Source organism: Panthera tigris, chromosome A1 (assembly GCF_018350195.1).
Source record: "Panthera tigris isolate Pti1 chromosome A1, P.tigris_Pti1_mat1.1, whole genome shotgun sequence".
Classification (NCBI taxonomy): Eukaryota; Metazoa; Chordata; class Mammalia; order Carnivora; family Felidae; genus Panthera; species Panthera tigris.
The window spans coordinates 100,699,098-100,722,292 of record NC_056660.1 but is presented as its reverse complement, the minus strand read 5'-3'; the positions used below and the strand labels follow the sequence as shown (position 1 = coordinate 100,722,292).

The window sequence follows — 23,195 nt, the reverse complement described above, 5'->3', positions numbered from 1 at the left end:
ACCTTTAAGCTAAAGTCTCGGAAGGAGCACGGGAAGCCGGCAGGCGCGGCGGGGGCTCTTCCTCGGATATCGCGTCACCTACGCGGACCCTTCCGCAGAGACCCAGCCGCGCGCAAGTTGCCAGGCGGCCCCGCAGCGCGGGGAGTCCTGAACTTTCCGGCAGGGTCAACGCGCTCCTACGCCGTAGGTTGCCGGAGATGCCCCGCGCGCGCTCTGCAGCTCTCGGGCGTCGAGGGGCCGCGCCTCCCCCCGGGCCCCGCGGGCTCGCTTGGACCCCCGGCGCCCCGCGCACCCGCCGCAGGAGCGGCCGTCAGCCCCGGCTGCGCCCTCCGCGGCGCGCCGCCCCCAGTCCCCAGCGGGTCGCCGGGCTGAACTGCTGAGGGGCGCGCCCCAGGTTCCGGCCCAGCCCCGACCGCCCCATCCCATCCCCCCCGCCTCCACCCCCCCAACCCGGGAGCGCGCAGGCGCAGCCGCCCGGGAGTCCGGCCAACGGTCCCGGAGACTGCGGTGGCGCCCGAGCCTCTGCCGCCACTGCCACCGCTCGCCATGGGCCCGGGTCCCCGGCTGCTGCTACCTCTCGCGCTCTGCGTGGGGCTCGGCGCGCTCGTGCCTTCTGCGGGGGCCTCGCGCGTCGGCAGGCGAGGCCCTTCGGTGACGGCCAAGGTGACCGAGCGGCGGGCAGCAACTTGCTTTCGTGCGCGCCAGGGGGATGGGGGAACTTCGGGGACTGGGTCCTCAGCGCCCGCGGCGGCGAGGAGGGGGCTTCCCGGGCGCAGGCGAAACGAGGCGGCCGCGGGGCCGGGGGGGGGGGGGAGGGGGCTGCCGGCGCGCGGGGGCGGCGCTGTCCCGGGAGACTTGGGGGCGCTGGGCCGAGCTGTTTGAACTGAGTCTCCCGGGCGGGTGGTCGGGTCCGACGTGACCTGCCGGGGTGCTAGAGGAAGCTTCCGGAACTATTGGGCCCTTTCTCCAGGAAGGAGCCGGCGCGAGTACTTCCTTCGGCGTGGCGGGGACTCGGGAACAGAAGGAGGAAAAGAATGCTGATTGGGGCGGGCGGAAGAGGCGCGCTCTGAGCCGCGGGGGCGCAGTGGGCAGCAGCCGCAGCTGTCACCCGGGCCTGGGGGGGGGGGGGTCCCGGGGCCAGCTTCTGCGCGGGGGTGTGCGGGTCGGCTTTACGTGCACTGCTCTAGAGACCGACTGGCCTCCTCCTGTATTTAGGAACCGTGGTCCTCCCGCTGGGGGTGGGGAGGGAGAGGTGTGCTTTTAGACTTAGACTTTTTTCGACTTTGGACCCTGAGCTTGGGATGGGACTGGCTCTGCCAGCCTTTTAAAATCTCTATCGGGAATGGAGGGGCGGGGGGAGGGCAGTGATTATCTACCATGAACTGTTTCCCTCCACTTTAAGCTCTTTTTTTTCAGCATATTTACCCAGGCTAGAAGATAATGGGAGGGTGCAGAGAGCGAGGGAGGAAGGGAGGGTATGGTTTGGTGCCCTTGATCACCACTTCTGGAAAAACCCACTGGCAGCAGTGTCTTGGAATCTGGAAGGAGGGGCAGCTGCTAGTTGTTTTAACGATAAAGCTGGTGTTTGCCAGTGGAAATGATACTGTGGAGCTAGTGGCAGAGTGCCTAAACCTCCACCACAGACCCCACGCGAGGTGGTGGGGTGGGGAGAGGGAGATCACCCCAACATCTGCTGTAGCCCAAGAGTGAACAGAAAGGCCATACCGCGCTGCGGGTGCGTGTGTGAAAGAGAGAAACTTAGCCCGATTGTTTTGAGCACCGATTTCACTTCCAGCCTCTCCATGTTCTGGGCTGATCTGATTTTTTTTTTTTTTTTTTTGAAGTAACACTGACAAGATTTGCCCACGGTTTAGAAGGGAGTGGGGGATACGAAGTAAACTGCCAGCTGAGATAGAAGTTTGTCAGTTAGGTGTGAATTTCAGATAAACCGTGAACAATTTCTTAGTGTGAGCATATCACTGGCAGCACTGGGGAACAGACTTGGCCAGGGAAGCTTTAAAACCTAACGGGGTGCGGTCACCCACCGCAGAGCAAGTGAATCAGGATGTCTGGAGATGTGTAGCCTGGGTTGGGAACTTCTAGAAGGGATGCCAAGAGGGGAGGAAGATGGTGGCTGCAGGAGGGGAAGATTTGGAGCCTCTTAGCCCCTAGGCTAGGGTGCTGTCAATGAGGAAGTTTGCGTGCAGTCTACTCTCAGAATTATTTTTTTTTATGTTTATTTTTGAGAGAGAGAGCACAAGCGAGTGAGGAGCAGAAAGAGACAGAGACACAGAATCCAAAGCAGGCTCCAGGCTACTAGCTGTCAGCACAGAGCTGTGACGCGGGGCTGGAACTCACGAGCTGTGAGATCATGACCTGAGCCAAAGTCGGACGCTTAACGGACTGAGCCACCCAGGTGCCCCCACTCTCAGAATTTTTAATATATGTCCTTTTCTTTCCTACCAAATTTATCATTAAATTCTAAAAGCTAATTGTGTAGGTGAGTCTTCTGCAGATTTGACCCTGTTGAATGACTTTTTCAGTGGACTTTTTAAAACAACTGAACCTAGTGGAAAATAGAGACCTTAAAAACTCTCTGAGTCAGGAGAAGTAGATTAATTGGGACTAGTGTTTCCCCCATCAGTCTTTTTCCTTTCCGTCTTGATTTCGTTTAAAAGTAGGAATCTGTTATAAGAGAGGTGGGAGGCGCTGTCACCCACAAGGCCTAAAGTGGCACTCACCAGCCACCGCCTCAGCCACCTGCTCAGCCCAGCCCGAGAGCCTCAGGTCCAGGCTCTGGCTTACTGGTCTCAAAATCCGCTGGATTGGCATGTGCAGCCCTGACTGTTTCAGCAGATGCCCTGGGGTGTGTGCAAGGTCAGGCACCTAGAGTGGGGAGAATAATGCTGCCATCTTCCTAACTGTCCCAACGGCACAGCATGCTGGCACTTTCTACAGCATGGAGGGGCCAAGTGGCTATGGCCTGGTGACCCTGGGCAGGTGATTTCCTGTGTGAGGCTCTGTTTCCTCCTCTGTAAGTGGAGACAGAGATAATATCTACCCTCCGGGCTTTTGTGTATTAGATGTGATAAAGCAGGTAAAGTGCTTAGCGGTGATTAAAAAGGCCAGTTGTTACTGTTATTCATGTTACCTTATTAATCTTCCTGTGAACTTGCAGCCCTGAAAGGAATGGTCGTCTCCGGAACAGATCCTCCCTGCATCCCCCCTGGTTGCTCTGGAAAGGGAAGCAGGATTAACCCAACAGGGGTTTGGATCGGGCTCTGAGTGCCTCTTCCCTCTAACCTCTTTGCCCACCTCCAGTGGCCCATCATTTTCAAATGACTTTCAAAAGTAGCCCTCAGGGGATAAAAGAAATGACTGAGGTGCTTACTCTTGAAGGGCAGTGTGGAATTCAGATGCCACCTCAGCCAGGAAGCCCACCCTGATCTGCACAGATAATCATCACCTCCAACCATAACATTTCATCTGTACTTGTCTTGTTATAAACCTGATTTCCCATTATGTTACACCTACTTATATATACATTTTTTCTTTTCTGTGGGACTGTAGCCTCACCGCTTGTCCAAAACATGGCCTGTTCTCAAGGGCACGCAGCAGTCGGAGATGATCTTAGGGTGATAGGGTCTGCCTTGGGTCCCCTGCACCCTCTGTCTACATGTGTGCCCTGGTCCTCCTGTAACATCACCTGGCATTGAACTAGTCAGCACGTTTTGAGGACCCGCTCGAGCTGACGCTGTGCTAAGCACTGGGGACCTAAAAACACCATTTCTGCCCTTTAGGGGTCCCCTGCCTGGCCCGAGAGAGCCAGGATTAACCGCAGTCCAGTTAGGTATTACCTGGGACTGCAGAGCTGGCTTTCCTGCTCCCGGCTGGGAAACCTTGGTCAATCACTGAGCCTCTCTCATCCTTACTTTTCTCGTGTGTTAATCGGTGATGACAGCACGTGCCCCTCGCCCAAGGATGTGGGAGGATCAATTATACGAGACATGTAGGCACAGTGCCGAGACACCACTGACTAGGTCCTGTTTGTTTCCTTCCCTCTCTCTTCTCCTCCTCTCCCTCCTCCCTCTCTTCCTCTCCCCTCCCTCCCCCTCTACTCCTCCCCCTCTCCCCTCCCTCCCCCTCCTTCTCTTCTTGTTCTTCCCTCTCCTCCCCCTCTACTCCTCCTCCTCCTTCCTCTCCTCCCCCTCCCTCTCCTCTCCCCTCCCTCCCCCTCCTTCTCTTCTTGTTCTTCCCTCTCCTCCCTCTCTACTCCTCCCTCTCCCCCCCTACTCCTCCCTCTTCTCCCCCTCCCCCCTCCCCCTCCTCTTCCCCCCCTTCTCCTCCTCCCTGGTCTAAGAGCTCCCAGATTCTCCTCCCCGCAGCTTGAGTAATATCCCCCATCTTCCCTGGATCCTGTTACTTCCCTTTCTACTGCCTAACAAAACCCAGATCTCATAGCCGCAGCCTTCCTTCTGGAACTGGTGAGATTCTCTCCCTGTTGCTTCTGTGCACAGAGACCACATTTGAGGAGCTCTGCCAGGTGGGGCTCATGATCGTTCTAGTCCCCCCACTCCAGGCCTGCTCCCCATCACGCCTTTTCCAGGATGCCTGCCCTCAGCCCTCAGCCCCCCTCTGGGCCCCCTCTGGCCCCTCATGCGCTTGTTGCCCAAGTAAGATTTGACTTTATCATTTCCACTGGAGTCAGGAAAACTCTGCTGCGTTTTCGTGCTGTCAGTCATGAAGTTGAAAGCTCAGTTTGGGGGGAAAAAGCTGTTAGTATGTGTGCTGGGCTGCACGTAAGAAAGTCAGATTTTTTTATTGACGCGTTTTGCTGGGTGACAAGCCCTCTTCTTCATCTTCTGCTGCCCTCCCACATTTTCTTCTTCGTGCTGTCTCAACACTCAAAGGCGATATTTTCTTTTCTTTATTTTACAAGTCTGGCAGGCTTTTCTAGCGTCTTGTATGGTGTCCCTAGAAGACTGTGTCCCTGAGTCTTTTCCGGATGCTGGTTTGTTACTGCCCGTCATTGAATTCTCTCGTTGGCTTGTAAATCACTTTGGAGAAACGGCTTCTCTGCGACGTGGGCTCTGCACGACCGGGCTTGTGGCACATTCATGCAGCTTCCTGTCCCTGAGCCCCATTGACTTGTTCTCCTCAAGTGCATCGCCGTATCTCAAGGGCCCGGTCTCTTATACATTCCATAAAGTTGTGCCGTATAAATAATAATATGGTTTTGGCTGCTGTGGCCACGTAAAAACTCTCAAATGCCACACGGAACACTAAATATCACATCACCCCGTGACAGACATGCTGATGTATTGGCAGAAGCTCTTGTCTTGGACTAACGCTTCACAGTCTTTACTTTATGATTTTTCTAAACTGTAAGACATCTTTTTCCTCTGACAACCCTTCTTACATTTTTTTAAAGCCATCTCTTGAATGTCTTTTTTTACCCATTCAAACCGTAAATTGGTTCATATAATCTAAACTTGCTAATAGAATGCCCTTCAACTCGGTAGCCTTTTCAAGCATTCCAGCCCGGAATCCTCGAAACACGGTGATCTGTGAGGCAAAAACGTGGGTGATTTCATTTCGGATGGAACAGGGGTCTTTTTTGTTTTGTTTTGTTTTAATTTTTTTAATGTTTACTCGTTTTAGAGAGAGAGAGAGAGAGAGGCAGAGTGTGAGTGGGGGAGGGGCAGAGAGAGGGAGGCCCAGAATCCGAAGCAGGCTCCAGGCTCCAGGCACTGAGCTGTCAGCACAGAGCTGGACGCAGAGCTCGAACTCATGAACTGTGAGATCATGACCTGAGCCAAAGTCAGACGCCTAACCAACTGAGCCACCCAGGCACCCCTCGGATGGAACAGGTTTTTACAACATAGTTTAAGAGAACTTTCTAAGGTTTATCCACACAAGTGACTCACTCACTGTGGGTCCATGTTTCCTTTTATCTGCTCTAAAATGTGACAGAAAGAGAGAACGCAGTCCCCCCCCCCCGTTTCGGGAGCATGACCCCTGAGTTCAGCGGTGGAGTCCCCAGGGTGAACGGTTTTGTTGGGGGTGGGGGTGGGGGGAGCTCTGGATGAGGATGGGGAGCTGGAGCCTCACAGGGCTCGCAGGGGAGTGGCAGGCCTTTCGGAGAACTTGCTGTGCGTTCTGATGTCTTACAGTTCCCTTGACAGCAGATGTCTATGAGAACTCACTGGGAATTGGGCCGTGTTTGAAGTCACACAAAAATAAATCTGGATGGTTAGACGATTTCTCTCTCCACCAGTTTTTCTCTCCTGCCAAGATTTGGAGCGTCACCCTTCTGGAAGAGCACAAAGCTGGGAAATGGGAGGTGGCAGCTGTGCGGTCTGGGGTGTGCGGGGGCCGGTGGGGGGGCATGGAGTTTTCTCGGAGACCTCACTGGCTGACCAACTTCAGACCTAGCACAGGGCCTGGCCTGTGGGGGCTCACTGAGTGCTTGCGGAATGAATGTTTACAGGTGCCTTGCACCCACACGAGGGTTTTAGGGCTCCCTTATAAGCTGCTGTGGGGGCAGGGAGGCCTTTCGCATAGCGATGCGTTCTCAGATTTTAACCTTCTCTTACCTTGTACCTGTGCTCTGCCGGTTCAACCACACGCAGGTCTTCTTTGATGTGAGGATCGGAGACAAAGATGTTGGCAGAATTGTGATTGGCCTCTTTGGAAAGGTTGTGCCCAAGACTGTGGAAAATTTTGTCGCTCTGGCCACAGGCGAGGTAGGTCTCAGCTGTGGGTCCCTTAACTGTGCACAAAATGGGATCTCCCTTCTTTTAAGCCCGGCGTAAATACAGATGTTTTCTGGGAAAATAAGTGTGGAATTAGCAGGTCCAATGAACCCGGGACGTCTTAACAGTATTTTACTTTATTTTTGTACAAAATCTTACTCTTTGGGCACCCTGTGTCCTTGGGGTTCTAGAAATTGAGGGGAACTGCATCATGTGAAAACGCAGATTGCTCTGTTTTCACTTATTCACATTAATCCTTGACTTCCACAGTTGGTTTCTTTATTTTGGGTCTGCTAATGAGAACATTTCTATTAGTACCTTGTTGCAGGGACCTCATCAGGTTCTGCCGATAGCTCGTGTCATTTTCTCATTGTGTCCTTTCCAGATAAACGCTGGGGTTTATCTTTTGGTGTGGGTTATACCTACTCATATATTCAATTGACATAATCTCTTTAGAAAGGCTACGGATATAAAGGAAGCACATTTCATCGCGTCATCAAAGATTTCATGATTCAAGGAGGAGACATCACCAGTGGGGACGGCACTGGCGGTAACACTGTCTTTTGCATTTTTCCTTTTCTGTCTACCAAACTGACACCTCAGATCAAGTCAGTGTATCCACCCCATGAAGTGAATTCCCAGGTTCAGGAAACCAATTCATCAAGACCACCAGACTAATTCTTCAGAAGCACAGGGTTTGGGCCGGGGGGGGGGGGGGGGGGGGGGGGTGGACGGCAGGGGGAGGACCTCATCTACCAAAATCTAGTCCTAGGTGTGAATGAGTGAGGCTTCCTAGTTATGTTTTGTTTTGTTTTTATCTTTTTTTAAATTTATTTTGAGAGAGAGAGAACACATGGGGAAGAGGGAGAGAGAATCCCAAGCAGGCTCCACACCACCAGCACCGAGCCTGACGCAGAGCTTGAACTCACAAACTGCGAGATCGTGACCTGGAGGCTTCCTAATTTTAAACAGTATTGCTTTGGTGTTCCTTATCTTTTCGTGGTGGAGATATATTCATCCAGTAGACCACTGTGCAGTTTTTAAAATGCTAGATTCCCAGTTTGCAACAGTAGAGAAGGCTATCTGACACAGGAAGGAAAGGTTGAGTATAACACTGTGTGCACGCTGGGGTGGCAGCCAGCCTCAGACGGGGATGCGGGAGAGGACAACTTGCAGGGGAGGCCACCACTCTGGGAGGGCGAGGCTGGAATTTAGGAGGTAGGATTACAGGTGGCTTTACCCCTTTCTTTCAAAATTCTTTCATTTTGTTGTCAGCTTTTCCTGCAACACTAATAATAAAAAGTAACAGAGGAGTTGTCAAAATTATAATATACACGTTTGTAAACAAAGGCAGAGCCCTGTGAAGCACAAATAATTAAACTTACGCAACGTCGGATATCCCCGAGGCTGTGGTTCCTCACTGCGGATTGCAGGTGCCCAGCTCCCTGGAACGTCTTCCCTTGGGATCACCGGGAGTTTGTGACCTGGACACACACCATACCTACAGCCACATTAGGATTTCAGTTTCATTCAGGTTTAAGATTTCCAGTTCAGCAAATAACTTGCTGTGATGGGTATTAGATTGCTAACTTTTTAAAGAAACACTCGGGCTGTGTGCAAGCTCTATTGCTAAGTGTATGCTTACCGCCATGGCTTATCTATAACAAAATGGCTACCATTCAGCCCTCGGATTGGCCGGGTCCTTCGGGAGAGTTACTTTCACTCCCTGCCAAAATGCCACAGGGGTATGGGGATGTAGAGTGGAGTAGAGAAGTTGTTCGGGTGACTCGGGTCAGTGGGGCCAGGGTGAATGCCTGGGGAAGCAAGCCCCCGCTGCTGCAGAGCTGGGCCTCTCTGGAAAAGCCTGCAGGTCCGGTGGCAGTGTCCTTTGAGACCCGCATCATCTCAGGGTCCCGCCCTGGGGCCAGGCAGGAACAGTGACTGAGCTTTCCTGTGGCCACTTTCCTGCTTTTTTCTCTCCCTCTCTTTGCCTTCCCTGCCGTGTGTGTGCACGCACATCTTGAGTTAAAATTCTCTGAGTTTTGGAGGGAGGACCTTTTGGATCCCTTCACTTCAGTCTCGATCTCTCTGTGAGCAGAGCTTTCTCCAGGCCACCTCATCTGTCCCTGACCAGTCAGCTGTGAATCGCTTGCCTTGGACACCCACTCCTGGTCCGTCTAACTGAGCCAGGATGTTAAGGTTGGCAAGTGAGGGATAAGGAGCCCGGCAGAAGGGGAGGCGGAGGAAGTGGGTGTGGCAGGCGTTCCAGGTGGGAGAGGACAGAGCAGACACTTCTCATGGTCTCTCCGGCTGTCGTGTGGGGAAACCGTGTTCCGCTCCACTTGGGGCTTTGCCAGAACTCCAGTCAACACGCCCACGTCTGGTTCTTCTGTTCAGGGGTTGGATCGCTGGGTGCTCCGGTTGCTACCACCCTCTGTCTCCTGATGAGACCGGAGGTCATCGTGCCTGATGACCTCCTGGCGGGCTGCCCTTGCTCAGAGCGCTGACTCAGGAGGGAGCAGCAGCTTTAGTGACAGAAAGTCCTCTGACTTTCCAGTTCTGCCGTGCAGTTTTCAAACTTTGGAACCCCTGTTGCCTCACTCACAATGGGATTGAGAATACCTGTTCTGTAGGGCTGTGAGAATTAGCTGAGGGTGGCAAGTGCTAATTGCATCACGGTTGGGTGCTGAGGTAGGAGTGACACAGGACAAGTGACTTGAAGCTCCGGACAGAGATTGAGCCAGGAGGATGGCTCACCCGCCTTTCCATGTGGCTCTATGATGTCATCCTGCCCTTCACTTCCTTAGTTCAGAGTGAATTGTTGGCTTAGCCAACGTCGGGGTCTTGCTTGGAGGCCAGAAGGTGCTGCCACGTCTTTTGTGTTTATCTGAGCGTCTGGAGCCAAATTGTATCACCTCCTTTATTTTCCTTTGTTTTACCATCTTTTCCCCCTTCCCCACCTCCAGAGGTTAACCAATTCTATTAAAACCTTATGTCTCCCTTTGAAGAATTTGCTTTCATATAACATCTGGTGATTCTCCAGATTCTCTTTTTTTTTTTTCCACTTTGTCTCACCCAGGTATAAGCATTTATGGTGAGACATTTCCAGATGAGAACTTCAAACTGAAGCATTATGGCATCGGGTGGGTCAGCATGGCCAACGCTGGGCCTGATACCAATGGCTCTCAGTTCTTCATCACCTTGACCAAGCCCACCTGGTTGGACGGCAAACATGTGGTATTTGGAAAAGTCCTTGATGGAATGGTAACTTGATATGTTATTATTTCTCATTCAAAGTCTTCTATTTATAATGAAGGACTTTCAGTGATTTATTTTCATCTTAAAATGTGTCTGTTAGAGGTTCATCATTATATGATGACTGGCTTCTTCAGAGGTGAATAAACTGGTATTTTATTTTTTAAATTTTTTTAATGTTTATTTTTGAGAGAGAGAGAGAGACAGAGCGCGAGTAGGGGGAGGGGCAGAGAGAGAGGGAGACACAGAATCCAAAGCAGGCTCCAGGCTCTGAGCTGTCAGTACGCGGAGCCCAATGCGGGGCTCGAACCCATGAACCGCGAGAACATGACCTGAGCCAAAGTCACACGCTTAACCGACTGAGCCACCCAGGCGCCCCATATTGTGGTGTTCTGACTGTTAGGAGCACCGGGGCAAAAGCTGGAGACTTGACGTGGAAACACTGAGTACTTAATTTATCTTACTACTTGATATAAATGAAAACTTTTTTAATGTAACCAAATAAGACTCAGGTCCCATATGTGTACACAGTAGAATAATATTCTGCCTTAAAAAGGAAGGAAATCCTGTAACATGCTACGACGTGGATGAACCTTGAGTATGTTAAGTAAAATAAGCCAGTCACAAAAAGACCGGATGATTCTACTTTGGTATCTAAAGTAGTCAAATGCACGGAAACATGAAGGAGAATGGTGGTTGCCAGGGGCTGGCGAGGAGGAAGAAATGGGAGTTGGTGTTCAGTGGGTGCAGAGTTTCAGTTTTGCAAGATGAGAAAGTTCTGCCCACGAGCCGTGCACTGTGAATATACGTAAGACTGCTGCATTGTCCATGTAGGAATAGGTAAGATGGTACATTTTATGTTATGTTTCTTACCGCAATTAAATATAAACTGTTAAAAAAAAAAGACACTGAGCCCCAGGTGCTTCAGGACACAAACAGGTCACTTTCGAAGTCACAGTACAGCAACCAAAACTGCTAGAGAGAACTCAGATTTCTGCTGGTCTGTCTGAAAGAATAGCGGAGGGGTCTGACTTATAATCCATGGGAACACATCTTAAAATCCTTACTCTCTTCAGTTCCCAACACTTCTCCTTAGCAGCTAGCTGCCCACAGAAGCTCCCAGCTCCTAAACTAGCACCTGTAAGGTCCGCTCACCCCAACCCTGGACCATTCTTGACTCCCCTGCCCTCTTCCATATTTGATTTTGTTTCATTCTCAGGTCCGAGTTCTGCCTCTTCCCTCCAAACGTTAGCTCCGTTATGGCGATTCTTCCCCACCTTCTCCCCGCTATCCTGATTCTGCCCATCGAAAAGCCAGGAACCGAGCTGACCCCCCTCAGAACCTAACCCACAGGGCAAGCAAGTATTCAGCCTGCACTGCTGAAGATAGGGTTCTCACGGGCGAGTGAGATGAAATATGGCCAACACGGATGACTTCGCAGCTCACTTTACATCCTGTCACAATAAAGAACAGGCCTGTGTTCTCACGAGACGTCACTGTCCTCACAGGACTGTATTCTTACCCAGTCACAAGTGCACCACTCAGCCAGCGTCTTAGGGAACGCTGTTCTTGGCGTGAGCCGAATGGGGGTGTGCGTGTGTTCAACCAGTCTGGGTTTTTGACGAGTGGGCCGAACCAGGTTTTGAACGGTTTAAAAGTAAACTGGTTCAGACGTTCCCGCAATGAGTGTTGTGGAATACATCACGCTAACCCGTGAGAGAATGAAGAGTGCACGTGTTGTGTTTTCTTCTTCTGGTCACGGTTTTTCTAGATCTTCTGACCTCTCGATCTTCTTATGGCTGTAACTGACTGCACTGAATTCCTTCCACCCACTGGGGTGCATCCTAGGAGACCTGCCTGGCCTCAGAGGAACAGTCCTTAACATTCTGAGTCATAGACTTCTTTGAGAGATTAATGACAACTATATTCTCTCCAGAAAAAAAAAAAAAATCACCAGACGTTTTTCTCCAGAAGGAAACAATCGTGTGTGTGTGTGTGTGTGTGTGTGTGTGTGTGTGTTTCGTACTGTTGCCCTCTTTGTCTCAACCCTGTGTGGGAAGCAGGTCAGAAGCCAGTATTCCTAGTCCTGGACAAATCCTCCCTCCTTCAGTGTGAAGCGTCAGGTGTGTGCAGCCTTCCCGGGTAGAGATAGGGCTTTCACGCCACTGTGGGGCTGGGGGCTCTAACTCAACCTGGAGGTTAATGGCTGGGGTCGGCTTGAAAATGGACAAACCCAGACCCCGCTCCACTTCTAAGGCTGCCTTCTGACCTGGTTTCTTAACGCCTAGACCGTTTACAGGGCAGAGCAGCAACTGATCCATGCTCCACGTTAACTCTTACGTCGGGTGTGAAGCAGGAAGAAATGTATTTCATGAGAGCCATGTGTGTACAAAAATATCTAATTATGTTTAGAATATAAAATGCTAATTAACAGAGGGAAATTCACAAATACGTTCTTTCACTAGCAAGGGAGTGGATACATTTTATTCTGTTATATGTAAATTTCCTGAATATGGTAAGTTTACCCCATGGTTGGCTTGTGTGGTTCTTGAAATCATACGAAGGTCAGCGGGGGGGGGGGGGGGAGGGGTGGAGAAAACCAATAAAAAGCAAAAACGAAAAAACAAAAAAACCCCTAAAAACAACAAAAAAAAAAACCCTAAAAACAACAAAAAAAAACCCTGGTTTCCCACTTGGGCTTTCAGACTGGGCAGCGATTTCACCTTCTGACCGCCACGGTTGCCAGTCAGAAGCGAGCCATGGGTCTGCTTGTCTTTCCTAGACAGTGGTCCACTCCATAGAACTGCAGCCAACTGATGGGCACGACCGTCCACTCACCGACTGCACCATCGTCAGCAGTGGCAAGGTAGACGTGAAGACACCCTTCGTGGTCGAGGTCCCTGACTGGTGATACAACGGGCAGAAAACAAAGAACACGCTCTGGCAGGGATGCGTGCGTGTGTGTGTGTGTGTGTCTTTTGATTCTCCAAAGTTATTGTTTGCCTTTCTGTTTTGTTTTGGTTTGTTTTTACTTCTGTTTTCTACCCCCGATCACAGGGAAGTTCAGAACATCAGCCACTCAGTGTTTACTTTGCATGAACTGCAGTAAATCACTTGCCTTGGGACTTTGCACTTAGAAGACTTATCCTCTTTCTCCAATGGTGCTATTTTTAAACTAGAAGACTTTGGATGATCTCTTTTCTTTCTATGAGCACAATCATTATTCTGCTGAATTAAATGTGATCCTCAGGTTGAGGGATGCTGAAGATTTGTCTGAAGAAGATGGGGACATGAAGTTTGTTATTTTATATTCAAACAAATTCTCTGCAGATAAAGAGAGATGTGACTAGTGCAATCAGATATATGTCATCGGGACTTTTACCTGGTGGAAGGTGCTTCTGTGTTCTCTATATTAAATGCTTTTTATATAGGTCAATTCTTTTTGCAAGAGTTTTTTTTTTTTTTTTTTTTTTTTTAGTTTAAAGTTCTTTAAAAAAAAATCCATGTGCAAAAATATACGTACTCTGATGTTAACAGTGAACAGACTAGAGGGGGTTCTGCCCATCAAAATACCAACACGATTGGCTAATTTGGGATGGGAATGCACACAAATGACGCCTGACCACATCCCAAACACTTGAGCGGATTAACTCACTAATTTTTAGTCACTGTAACAGTTTGAGAAAGTTCCCTTGAGTCCCACTGCAACAAAAGGGCACCTTTTTTTCCTAGTTACACAGTGGGCACGAAGATTCGGGCTGTGCTCAAACCGGATGAGAAAGTGGAACCCTCCTGGGGCCTTGCTGGAACATACCTGGCTGGAACAGAGTGCCTGGCCTCAAATGGGGGCAGGCTCTGCTCAAAAACGGCCCCGGTGCTTCTCCTCTAGGACCCACGCAGTCAGGACCCCCCCAGGATTCCAGCTCTTCAATAAAAAAAGAAAAAGAACAGTAAATAAATTTTGAGAATTACCTTTGAAAAAAATTCCATCTCTTGGGCTGTATTCTAAGCAAATTGTTTCATCTCAACAGGATGGGAGATGAAATGAGCATTCTCACTGCCGACGGGGGTGTTAGCTGCTGTAACCTTCTTGGTGAGCAACCTGCTCATTTTTTTTTTTTTTTTTTCTAAGAAAAATTCACTGAAGGCCTTCAACATGCCCGGTACCAGTTTGGAGTTCCAGAACAGCAAGAAAAGGACCCCACGGAACTTACATTCTAGAGCTGGAGACAGAATAAATAAGGTGACAGGGTGCTGATGGGGTGAGGAAGAGACACCCATGTGTGTGAAGCAGGTGAAAGAGGAGCCCTGTTTGGTCAAGGAAGCGTCTCCTGAGGGGACGTTGGAGCTGAGGCCTGAGGCTGACAGGGTAGGTGGGGGTCAGGCAGAGAGGCCAGCAGAGGCCGGAGGGTCCCCAGGTGAGAAGGTGTGGGTTCCGGGGCTGCAGAGGAGTCAGGCTGAGACTGGATTGTGCGGGCCTGGGTGCCACAGCCAGGTTCTTCCATTATACACCGTACGATGGGGAGCTATCCGTGTTAAGTTGGGGAAGGGTGTGACGCGGTCTGCATTGAAGAAAGATTATTTTGTCTGCTATGAGGAGAGTCTTTTTTTTTTTTTTTTTTTTTTTTTAATAGGGGAGCTAGTTTACACATCAAGAAACTCAAATGGCACCAGGATGGTTCAGTTGGTTAAGTGTCGGTCTTTGGCTCAGGTCATGATCTCACGGTTCGTGGGTTTGAGCATGGGAACCTGGGGCCTGCTTCGGATTCTGTGTCTCCCTCTCCCTCTCTGCCCCTCCCCTGCTTGTGCTCTCTCAAAATACACATTTTTACAAATCAGAAGAAAAAAAAAGAAACTCAAAGCATTCACATCCGTATTTTAAGTCCTATTCCTGGCACTTTGCTTTTGAAAGAGATGTGAAATGGTCATGGGCCCCAGTGTTTGGTTGGTCCAGCACCCAGTTCTTCCTGCCATCTGGGCATGGCTGCCCATTTTCTTTGGGGAATCACACCACTGCTGCAAGTATTTCGTATCAGTAGGGGAGGCTGACCCTACGGACGGGTACATCCATGGCCTGCCAAACTCATTTATTCGCTCACTTGACAGATATTTATTGAGGGCTGGGTAGAGCTGCTCACAGTGACAGCCTAGTGGTCCCCATGAAGACAAATAATTCAAACATTTACCACATGAATATATAGCAGGACATCAGGTAGGTGTAAGTCTCTGGAGAGAAATAGCACAGAGAGAGGACAGAGTGAAGAGGTGAGGTGGTCCGGGAAGTCCTGAGTGTAGGCTGAAGGAAGTGAGGGGGCAGCAAGCCCTGGGGACACAGAGGGAAGAGTGTGTGAGGCAGTGGGCCTGGCTGATGGTCAGGCTGGTGGCTTCAAGGAACATCAGAGTCCGGGTGTGCAGAGTGAGGGTGGCAGGGGGTGAGGTGGAAGAGGGAGCAGGGATGTCCTGAAGGCTAACCAGACATTCCTTCACCCTGGGCCCCGTGACTGGCTCAGGGAAAGGTGTTTGACCCAAGTCATGGTAATGAGTCTCAATCGTGGGACTCCCAGTGGAAATATTGGGAAAGAGTGGCAGTCTTTCCTCTCAGAGACTGTACAGGAGCAAGGCTGAGAATGAAACTGACACAGAGGGAAGCGGATCCAGGAAACGGAAAGATGTATTACGGAAAACACCATAGAGCCCCTGAGTCCTGCCGTGCCTGAAGCCCATCTCCACCCCTAGCTTTTTAGCTATGTGAGCTCATACATTTCCTCTTTTGCTTAAGCCAGGGCAAATTGATTGTGACTTGGAAGCTAACATCTTTGTCTAACACAGCAATATCGAATAGTTTTAAGTACAAAGGTGTGAATTGCAGGGGTGCATGGCTGGCTCGTTGGGTAGAGCGTGCGACTCGACCTCAAGGTTATGAGTTTGAGCCCCAAACTCACAGAGTTTATGGAAGAAAAAAAAAAAAAAAAAGGATGTGAACTGCAGGCTTATTTATGATACCAAAATCCTGGAAGCAACTTGACTGTCCCAGAATGGTTATAAAATATATGTCCCGTAACAGAAGAACATGTGTTCATTAAGACGATGATACAAAACTTAGAGTAACATGAGAACATGGTTGTTTTTGAGAAAAAAGTAGAAATTTTGGATGCAGCTTGATCTCAAGTATGTAAATGCATTCTCATAAAGCAAATGCAACAACATATAAATTGACATGAAGAAAATAAATTGGGATTTTTTAACTCTTTTATGTTTATGGTTTGTTTGTGTTTTTTTTTTTTTTACCTTTTTGGTCTCCCAATTTTTCTCTAAGATATATTTCTAATAATTAGAAATAATCTATTTTTTCATTTTTTTAAAATTATTTTATTTTAGACAGTACAAGCTGGGGAGAGGGGCAGAGGGAGAGGGAGAGGGAGGTAGAGAATCCCAAGCAGGCTCTGCACTCAGCATGGAGCCCGATGTGGGGCTCGATCCCACAACCCTGGGACCATGACCTGAGCTGAAATCTGGAGCTCGCCTATCCAACTGAGCCACCCAGGTACCCCCAAAAAAGGCTATTTAAAAAAGTTTTTTAAGGTAACATGTCAGGAAATTGGCAACAAATACCTGTTAGATATATGAAGTGCCTTAAGTTTCATGTCAGAGGGCACATGAGCCACTGATGGCTCCATGCACAGGAGCACAGAGTTTGCCCTGTAGTGCTTTTATTAGCATGAGCATAATCATAGACATCTCTCTAGTGACAAAGCAAAAAGGGGTTCATTTTCAAAGGGCTGAAATTCTGAGACCACTTATCGCCCACGTAGTAAATTGTCAGGCAAGGTGCTATGTGCCAGGCGGCTGATAAGCTCACAACACGCACACCCTGTTCAAAGCTGTTTCTTTCTTGTAGGCTCAGAGTTGCGCCTTATACCAAAACCATCGGCAGACTCACAACTCTAAACTACTGCTTCACAAAAAGCCTCTACTTTCTGCAAAAGCTTTTGAAACTAACAGTTCACTCTTTTGGCGACTGTGAGGTGAAAAGGAAACATAGTAGCCAAGGGCGTATACAGACTCAGAGGAAAATTATACTGGCCACACCACCACCGTGCCCAAATTATTAAAATTTTGATCCCGAATCACTTTAACAAACAGTTTAAAACATTGCGGTATCCTTAGCCATACGTTGTTTTATTCTAAGTGCTATTTTGCAATTTTGAGGATCATCAAATAAGATAAATTCTAGTCAAATTTATTCTTGGGACAGACTTGATTAGAATGACACTTTCAAAACTTTTAACTACTCCATTTCGGATGAGTTTTTAGGTTTTGAACAGAACTCACCAGCCTCATATTTTAGTTCAGCCGTTTTGAGTTACATAAAGACAAAAACATGGCAAGGATTTTATAGCAGGAAAAGGATTTGTTTTTGTTTTTAACATTCCTATAATTCAGAGGGCTGAAGAAATCTTTGATCTGGAAGGCTTGGAAATCCAAAGCCCCCTCAAGGCATTTTTTTTTTTTTTAATTAAGAAAGAGGGAAAACAGTATTTGTAATGGAAAATTTTTGTGCTGTTAAGTACCTAACGGCTTTCACTTAAGTCTGTAATTCATCTTGTGGACTTCAGATTTCGGCCAAGCCTAAGTTTTAGGTGTGATATAACATCACCTGCTTGGAGATTCGCTAGTGTTGCTGACATTCTCGAATGATGGAAAGAAAACCAGCACTAAAGCAGAATTACGGTGGCTAGTCACAGGAATCCTGTCTGGAAGAGGGGGGAAGAAAAGTCCATCTCACAAATATTAAAGTCACAACAGTATGCAACCCCAAATCCACACGTGGAATTTTCACCCTATGACTACTTCTATGAGAACGCTCGAGGCTCTCAGATTTGGAGGATCTGGAGAGAACTCAACATGCCAATATGCCCCCACCGCCCACATCTGAACTTTTATTAGGAGTCATCTGTTGCCACATCCACTCATTTTTGAGAGGGTGGGAAGGATTTTTCTTCCCAGTGTGCTATTTAAAGTGCTATTCAATTGGCTGTTCAAACTCTGGTCCCTTTCTGTCCTAGGTGGCAAATAGTATGTCCTGTAATTTGGATAGATATCTCCATTTGAAATTGTTCTTTTTTTTTTTTTTTTAATGTTTATTTTTGACAGAGAGAGCAGGCAAGTAGGGTAGGGGCAGAGAGAGAGGGAGACACAGAATCCGAAGCAGGCTCCAGACTCCGGGGTGTCAGCACAGAGCCCGACACAGGGCTCGAACTCATGAACCATGAGATCATGACCTGAGCTGAAGTTCGCTGCTTAACCGACTGAGCCACCCAGGCGCCCCTAGATACCTCCATTTGGAAACCTGAATCTTTTCTTCCAACCTGGATACAAAAAGAGGTCTGTTTCCTGTGCTTCTTCTGGGCAGCAGGACCCACACTGTGACGAGACGTCAGGAGGAGAGGAAGAAGAAGTGGTCAGCCTGGAGCAGAGAAAATTCAAGACTTCATTTGTCCCTGTCACAGCAGACCTCAGAACTCCTGAACTGCTTCCCAGCCGTGTACAAGCTGTTCACTCTGCCTCGCCAGCCTCCCACACGCGTTTCTGCTCCCCGTGGCTTTAGGACTCAGTACAGGGCTCCCTCAGGGAGCCCTCCCTGGAAACTTCCTCCCCGGGGGGATCTAACTGCTTGCTTACTTACTTACTGACCTGCTTGCTGTCTCCCATCTCCTCTTGGACTGGAGGCTTCTCTAAGGCAAGGATTAGATCTTCATTGTAATCCTCCCCCTCCCCGGTATTTTACACATAACTGATGCCCAGCAAGTACATTCAGAACCGGTAGCCAAAAACAATAGGTCTGCATTTATACCATGAGGTACTTAAAATCTCGCAGGACCATAAATGTTGTTAAACGCGGGCATGCATCTTCCCACTGTTTCTGCTTTCCTCAAAGACTGTAATCTTCTAACAACTTACGCTTTTCCTCTTTACCTTCTGAGTGGAGGTGTGAAGGGCTTGGTAGAAGTAGATGGTCCAAAATGAGGTGGGCGTCAGACATTAAAGAGGAAGAAACCCAGGGGATGGTGAGGTTAAGGGGCGGTGTCTGCGGCGGATGCTAGCTGGCTTCAGTGTCAAACCGTGGTCATGAGCGTGGCTGGCTGTGGGCAGCTGGTGGAGAACCAGGCCCCAGGGGAGTACTTTGGATTTGACCTGAGAGGTGATGAGAAATCACTCTCTCCAGCCTTCAGTACTGTGGAAGTCATGGCGTCCGCTCTGGAGACCACGGTCGAATCTTCGTTTGTTGGGGGCTTCACGTGGCCTGCCTGGGGGAGGGGGTCAAAGAGAGAAGTGTGTACATTCACCCCACACACCACCTGGAGACTCAGGTAGGCAGCAGTATGGAGCTCTCTGTGCTTTGCTTTGTTCCCGACCCTCGTGCAAGAAGCGAAAGAGGCTTCGGCACAAACCGATCACCACAGTGGGAAAGATCTAGGCGAGCTTCCTTCAGCTGGGCGGGGGGGGGGGGGGGGGGGGGGAGTGTTGCATCTAGTTTTGCTTTCATGCTGCTGCAGATGAAACTCATAAAGGAGAAGTCACAGTATATCCACTGGAGAAAGAGACCAAGAAGGAAAGGATTTATCCCCAAACCTGGAGCTCCCTGGGTGACAAGGGTCCTGTTTGCATTCAGGCTGCTACAACAAAGTACCATCGACTGGGTGGCTTACAAACAGCAGAAGTCGATTTCTCACCATTTTGGAGGCTGGTGGCAAACTTGGGGACTGGTGACGAACCTCTTCCTGGTTTAGGACTCACGTGTTTTTGCGACAGCCTTGCATGGTGGAAGCAACAAGGGAGTTCTCTGCCCTCCTGCCCTAATCACCTCCTAAAAGCCCCACCTCCAGAGACCATCACACAGGGGAGTGGGTTTCAATGTATGAATTTGAGGGGGACACAAACATTCAGCCTATAGCAGGTCCCGACCTCCCACCCCCAGCCCTCATCAATGAACGGCACCACCATCGGCCTAACTGTGCCGGCCAAAAACCCATCCTTGACTTCTTTCTCCCTTCCTTTTACCCTCCACGTTCAAGTCCACCAGCAAGTTCACCAGTAGCTGTGCAATAGATCTCACATATCCGTGTCTCATCCTCGTCCCTGCTACCACCCTAAAACAGAAGGTCATCTCTCACCCAGATTATTCAAGGGGCCTCCTAACAGTCTCTCTGCTTTGGATCATGCACGTGGCCAGTCTATTCTCCACGAGCAGCCAGAGTGATCTTGTTAAGTTGGCTCAAGAGGGACAAACCATGTGCATGACCCTAAACGGACGATCGATCGCCTGCTGCTGTTTGCCAGCTGTCTGGAGGGTTTTTAAAAATTCATGTTTTAAAATGTCTCATGCCTAATTAATAAATGAATATGAAAGATAAAAATAAAATTTGTCAATAAACCTGAATAAAATAAAATAGATCACATCCCTCCTATGTACAACCCATCAATGGCTTTCCATTGCACGCAGGCTAGGAGTCAAACTCTCGAAGGCCACCTCCCGAGGGGAGCCCTGTGGGATCTGGCCCCAGCCCCTCACTATGCTCCACATTCTCTGGCTTTCCATGGGGAGCTTGGCTACAGCTCTCTCCTGATTCAGGGCTTTAGAACCTGCTGATGTCTCTGTAACACATTCTCCCTACTCGCATTCTTTGCCCAGCTAATTCCTCCAGCATTCTTCAGGTCTCAGATTCAATGTCACTCACTCAGGGAAGGTTCCTGCCCTGCCCCAATCTAAATTAGGTATCTTCTCTGTGCATAAGTAAACCTTCTTCATAGTCCTTCAGAGCCCTTGACACACTTCAAAATGACAAATTTTGGGGGGCTTTTAGGCATCCAATATCACATTATTCTGTAAGTTCCATGAAGTCAAAGATTCTAGTTTACTCGGTTTCAAATTTAGAAAGATATCAAGGATTTAGAAAGACATTTTGCTGCCTTCTGTGCTGAGGAAAAATTACCATGATAACCAGATATAACAGTTCTTGTGAAGGAAGACAATTTCTAAGTGTGATGGTTCTTATCTTTTACTACATTTAAAATACCTTGTTAGTTTTGTTGAGATGCTGACGGGTTGGACTGTTGTCCTAAAGGTATCACCAGCCTTCTATTGTACCATCCTGACTTGATTTAACTTTGTGTCCGGTTCCCCTAGAAGTATTGAGGGTTTTTTCTTTTAATCAAAAAAAAATTGAAACATATAAAAAAAAATACACATGAAAGTACTTTGAAATGTCCTAGGGTTACAGTTCTCACACTTTCTGTGCACAAGAATCATCCCAAGGGCTTATCAGATCTCCAGGCCCCAGGTTCAGAGCATCTAAGACAGTAGGGGCAGGACCTGAGAAATTATATTTCTAACAAGTTCTTGGATGATGCTGGTCCTGGGTCCAAACTTCGAAAACCACGCCCTATGGTGTCACACAACCATGGTTTGTAATCACTGAATTAGCTTAATCATTTGTTAACAGGAGAGTTTAAGAAATCATCCAAGTGTGTGGTTACCCAACCTATTACCACTCTGTATGTGAAGTTCATGAGCAAACTGTAGAAAACGGTTGTTTTCAGAACAATCGGGATGTAATGAAACATTATGGGAACTTGGGAAGATGTTAGCAAATCCTAACTCAAGGTCATTGACTCCACATGCATCTACGAAGCTTCTGCTGTGGAGCACGTAGCCAGCATTGAGCTGGGGCTGGGAAGACAGGGTGCTGGCTACCTACTCCTTCCACAGTGGCTCTTGAGATCTACTCCTGGCCCCGTAATGGAGATGGAGTGTAAACAAGTCAGAAAATGGCCCTGCTCTCACAGAGTTCATGTTCTTTGGTTAAATGCTAAGAAGGAACACTTTGCTATGATACACAGTAAGCCAGAGAAAGACAAGTATCATATGATTTCACTTGTATGTGGAATCTAAAACACAAATGAACAAACACACAAGCAGACTCAGATACAACCTGGTGGTTGCCAGAGGGGAGGGGAGTGGGGAGATGAGCAAAAGAGGGTGAAGGGCATTACGAGGCGTGAGCTTCCAGTTAAAAAATAAGTCACCGCGATGAATAGTACAGCACAAGGAATATAATCAGCAATAATGTAATAACATCGTATGGTGGCAGGTGGGGACTACACTTACCGCGCTGAGCACTGTGTGATGTACAGAATTGTTGACTCATTAATGTTGTACACCTGAAACTAATATATTCAACAATACTTCGACAATAAAAATTCTAAAAACTCATGGTGCAGAGTGGGACCAACGAGGGGTTCTTTGTGGAAGGAATATTTAAGCTGAGACCTAACAGGTGAGTATGAGCATCTTCTCAAGGGAGACAGAAAGGGTGTTTCAAGCAGAGACCGGTAGGAGTTGGGTCTTTAGGGGGTAATTGGGGTTTGGTGCCCTTGTAAGAGGCTCCAGAGAGATTCCTTGCCCCTTTTCCACCATGTGAGGACACGGCAGAGAACGCTCATCAGACACTGAATGTGCCAGTGCCCTATCTTGGACTTCCCAGCTTCCAGAACTTTGAGAAATAAATTTGGTTGTTCATAAGACACCGTGTCTGTGGCATTTCTGTTACGCAGCCAGAACCACTAAGACAAGTACCTCCCTGTGGCCACCTGCCACCCCAGGGCTAAATTGATGTTCTCCTGAGACTGGGTCCTGCACGAAGTATACAAGTCAGTAACCATTAAAGAAAGGTAGTTCGAGGCGCCTGGGTGGCTCAGTTGGTGAAGTAGCGACTCTTGATTTTGGCTCAGGTCATGATCTCACAGTTCGTGAGTTCAAGCCCTGTGTCTGGCACCATGCTGATGGTGCGGAGCCTGCTTGGGATTCTTGTTCTCTCCCTCTCTCGCTGCCTCTCCCCTGCTCATGTGCACTCTCTCTCAAGATAAATAAGTAAACTTAAAAAAAAAAAACGGTTGTTCGTAAACCATCTGTCATCTTCACATCCCTCAAACAGTGGTTCCCAACATAGGTGAGTATCAGAATCACCTAGGCAGTTTTTCTCAGTAACCAAAGACAGGACGCACCCAGCCAGATTTAATGATTGAGTCCTAGGAGATTCTGATACATATATATCTGACTTACAGCTATTGTTTTAGGGGCGTCTGAGTGGCTCAGTTGGTTAAGCATCCGGCTTTGGCTCAGGT

General features: G+C 48.7%; 1 protein-coding gene and 2 long non-coding RNA genes across 5 annotated transcripts; 1 reads left to right on the top strand and 2 right to left on the bottom strand.

Moving 5' to 3' along the window:
* The first annotated feature begins 448 nt into the window (after nucleotides 1-448).
* PPIC (peptidylprolyl isomerase C) lies at nucleotides 449-13,919 on the top strand. 3 transcript variants are annotated; one of them, XM_042982776.1, is made up of 6 exons: nucleotides 449-663; nucleotides 6,633-6,746; nucleotides 7,212-7,305; nucleotides 9,835-10,019; nucleotides 12,793-12,876; nucleotides 13,743-13,919. In XM_042982776.1, the coding sequence occupies exons 1-6, from the start codon at nucleotides 547-549 to the stop codon at nucleotides 13,785-13,787; spliced, it is 639 nt and encodes a 212-aa protein (XP_042838710.1). In that variant the 5' UTR covers nucleotides 449-546; the 3' UTR covers nucleotides 13,788-13,919. The 3 variants fall into 3 exon arrangements, with proteins under 3 accessions (XP_042838710.1, XP_042838721.1, XP_042838704.1); XM_042982787.1 differs by lacking the exon at nucleotides 13,743-13,919 and adding an exon at nucleotides 13,068-13,149 and having other exon boundaries at nucleotides 451-663; XM_042982770.1 differs by lacking the exon at nucleotides 13,743-13,919 and having other exon boundaries at nucleotides 453-663; nucleotides 12,793-13,149.
* LOC122237807 lies at nucleotides 5,462-9,471 on the bottom strand. The gene is made up of 4 exons (XR_006216443.1): nucleotides 9,378-9,471; nucleotides 8,141-8,256; nucleotides 6,597-6,828; nucleotides 5,462-5,565 (listed from the first exon to the last, which is right to left on the bottom strand). It is a non-coding gene; the product is annotated as an uncharacterized LOC122237807 (long non-coding RNA).
* LOC107180085 lies at nucleotides 13,881-21,462 on the bottom strand. Its single transcript, XR_001510822.2, has 3 exons — nucleotides 21,089-21,462; nucleotides 18,347-19,318; nucleotides 13,881-13,935 (listed from the first exon to the last, which is right to left on the bottom strand). It is a non-coding gene; the product is annotated as an uncharacterized LOC107180085 (long non-coding RNA).
* Nucleotides 21,463-23,195: the final 1,733 nt, after the last annotated feature.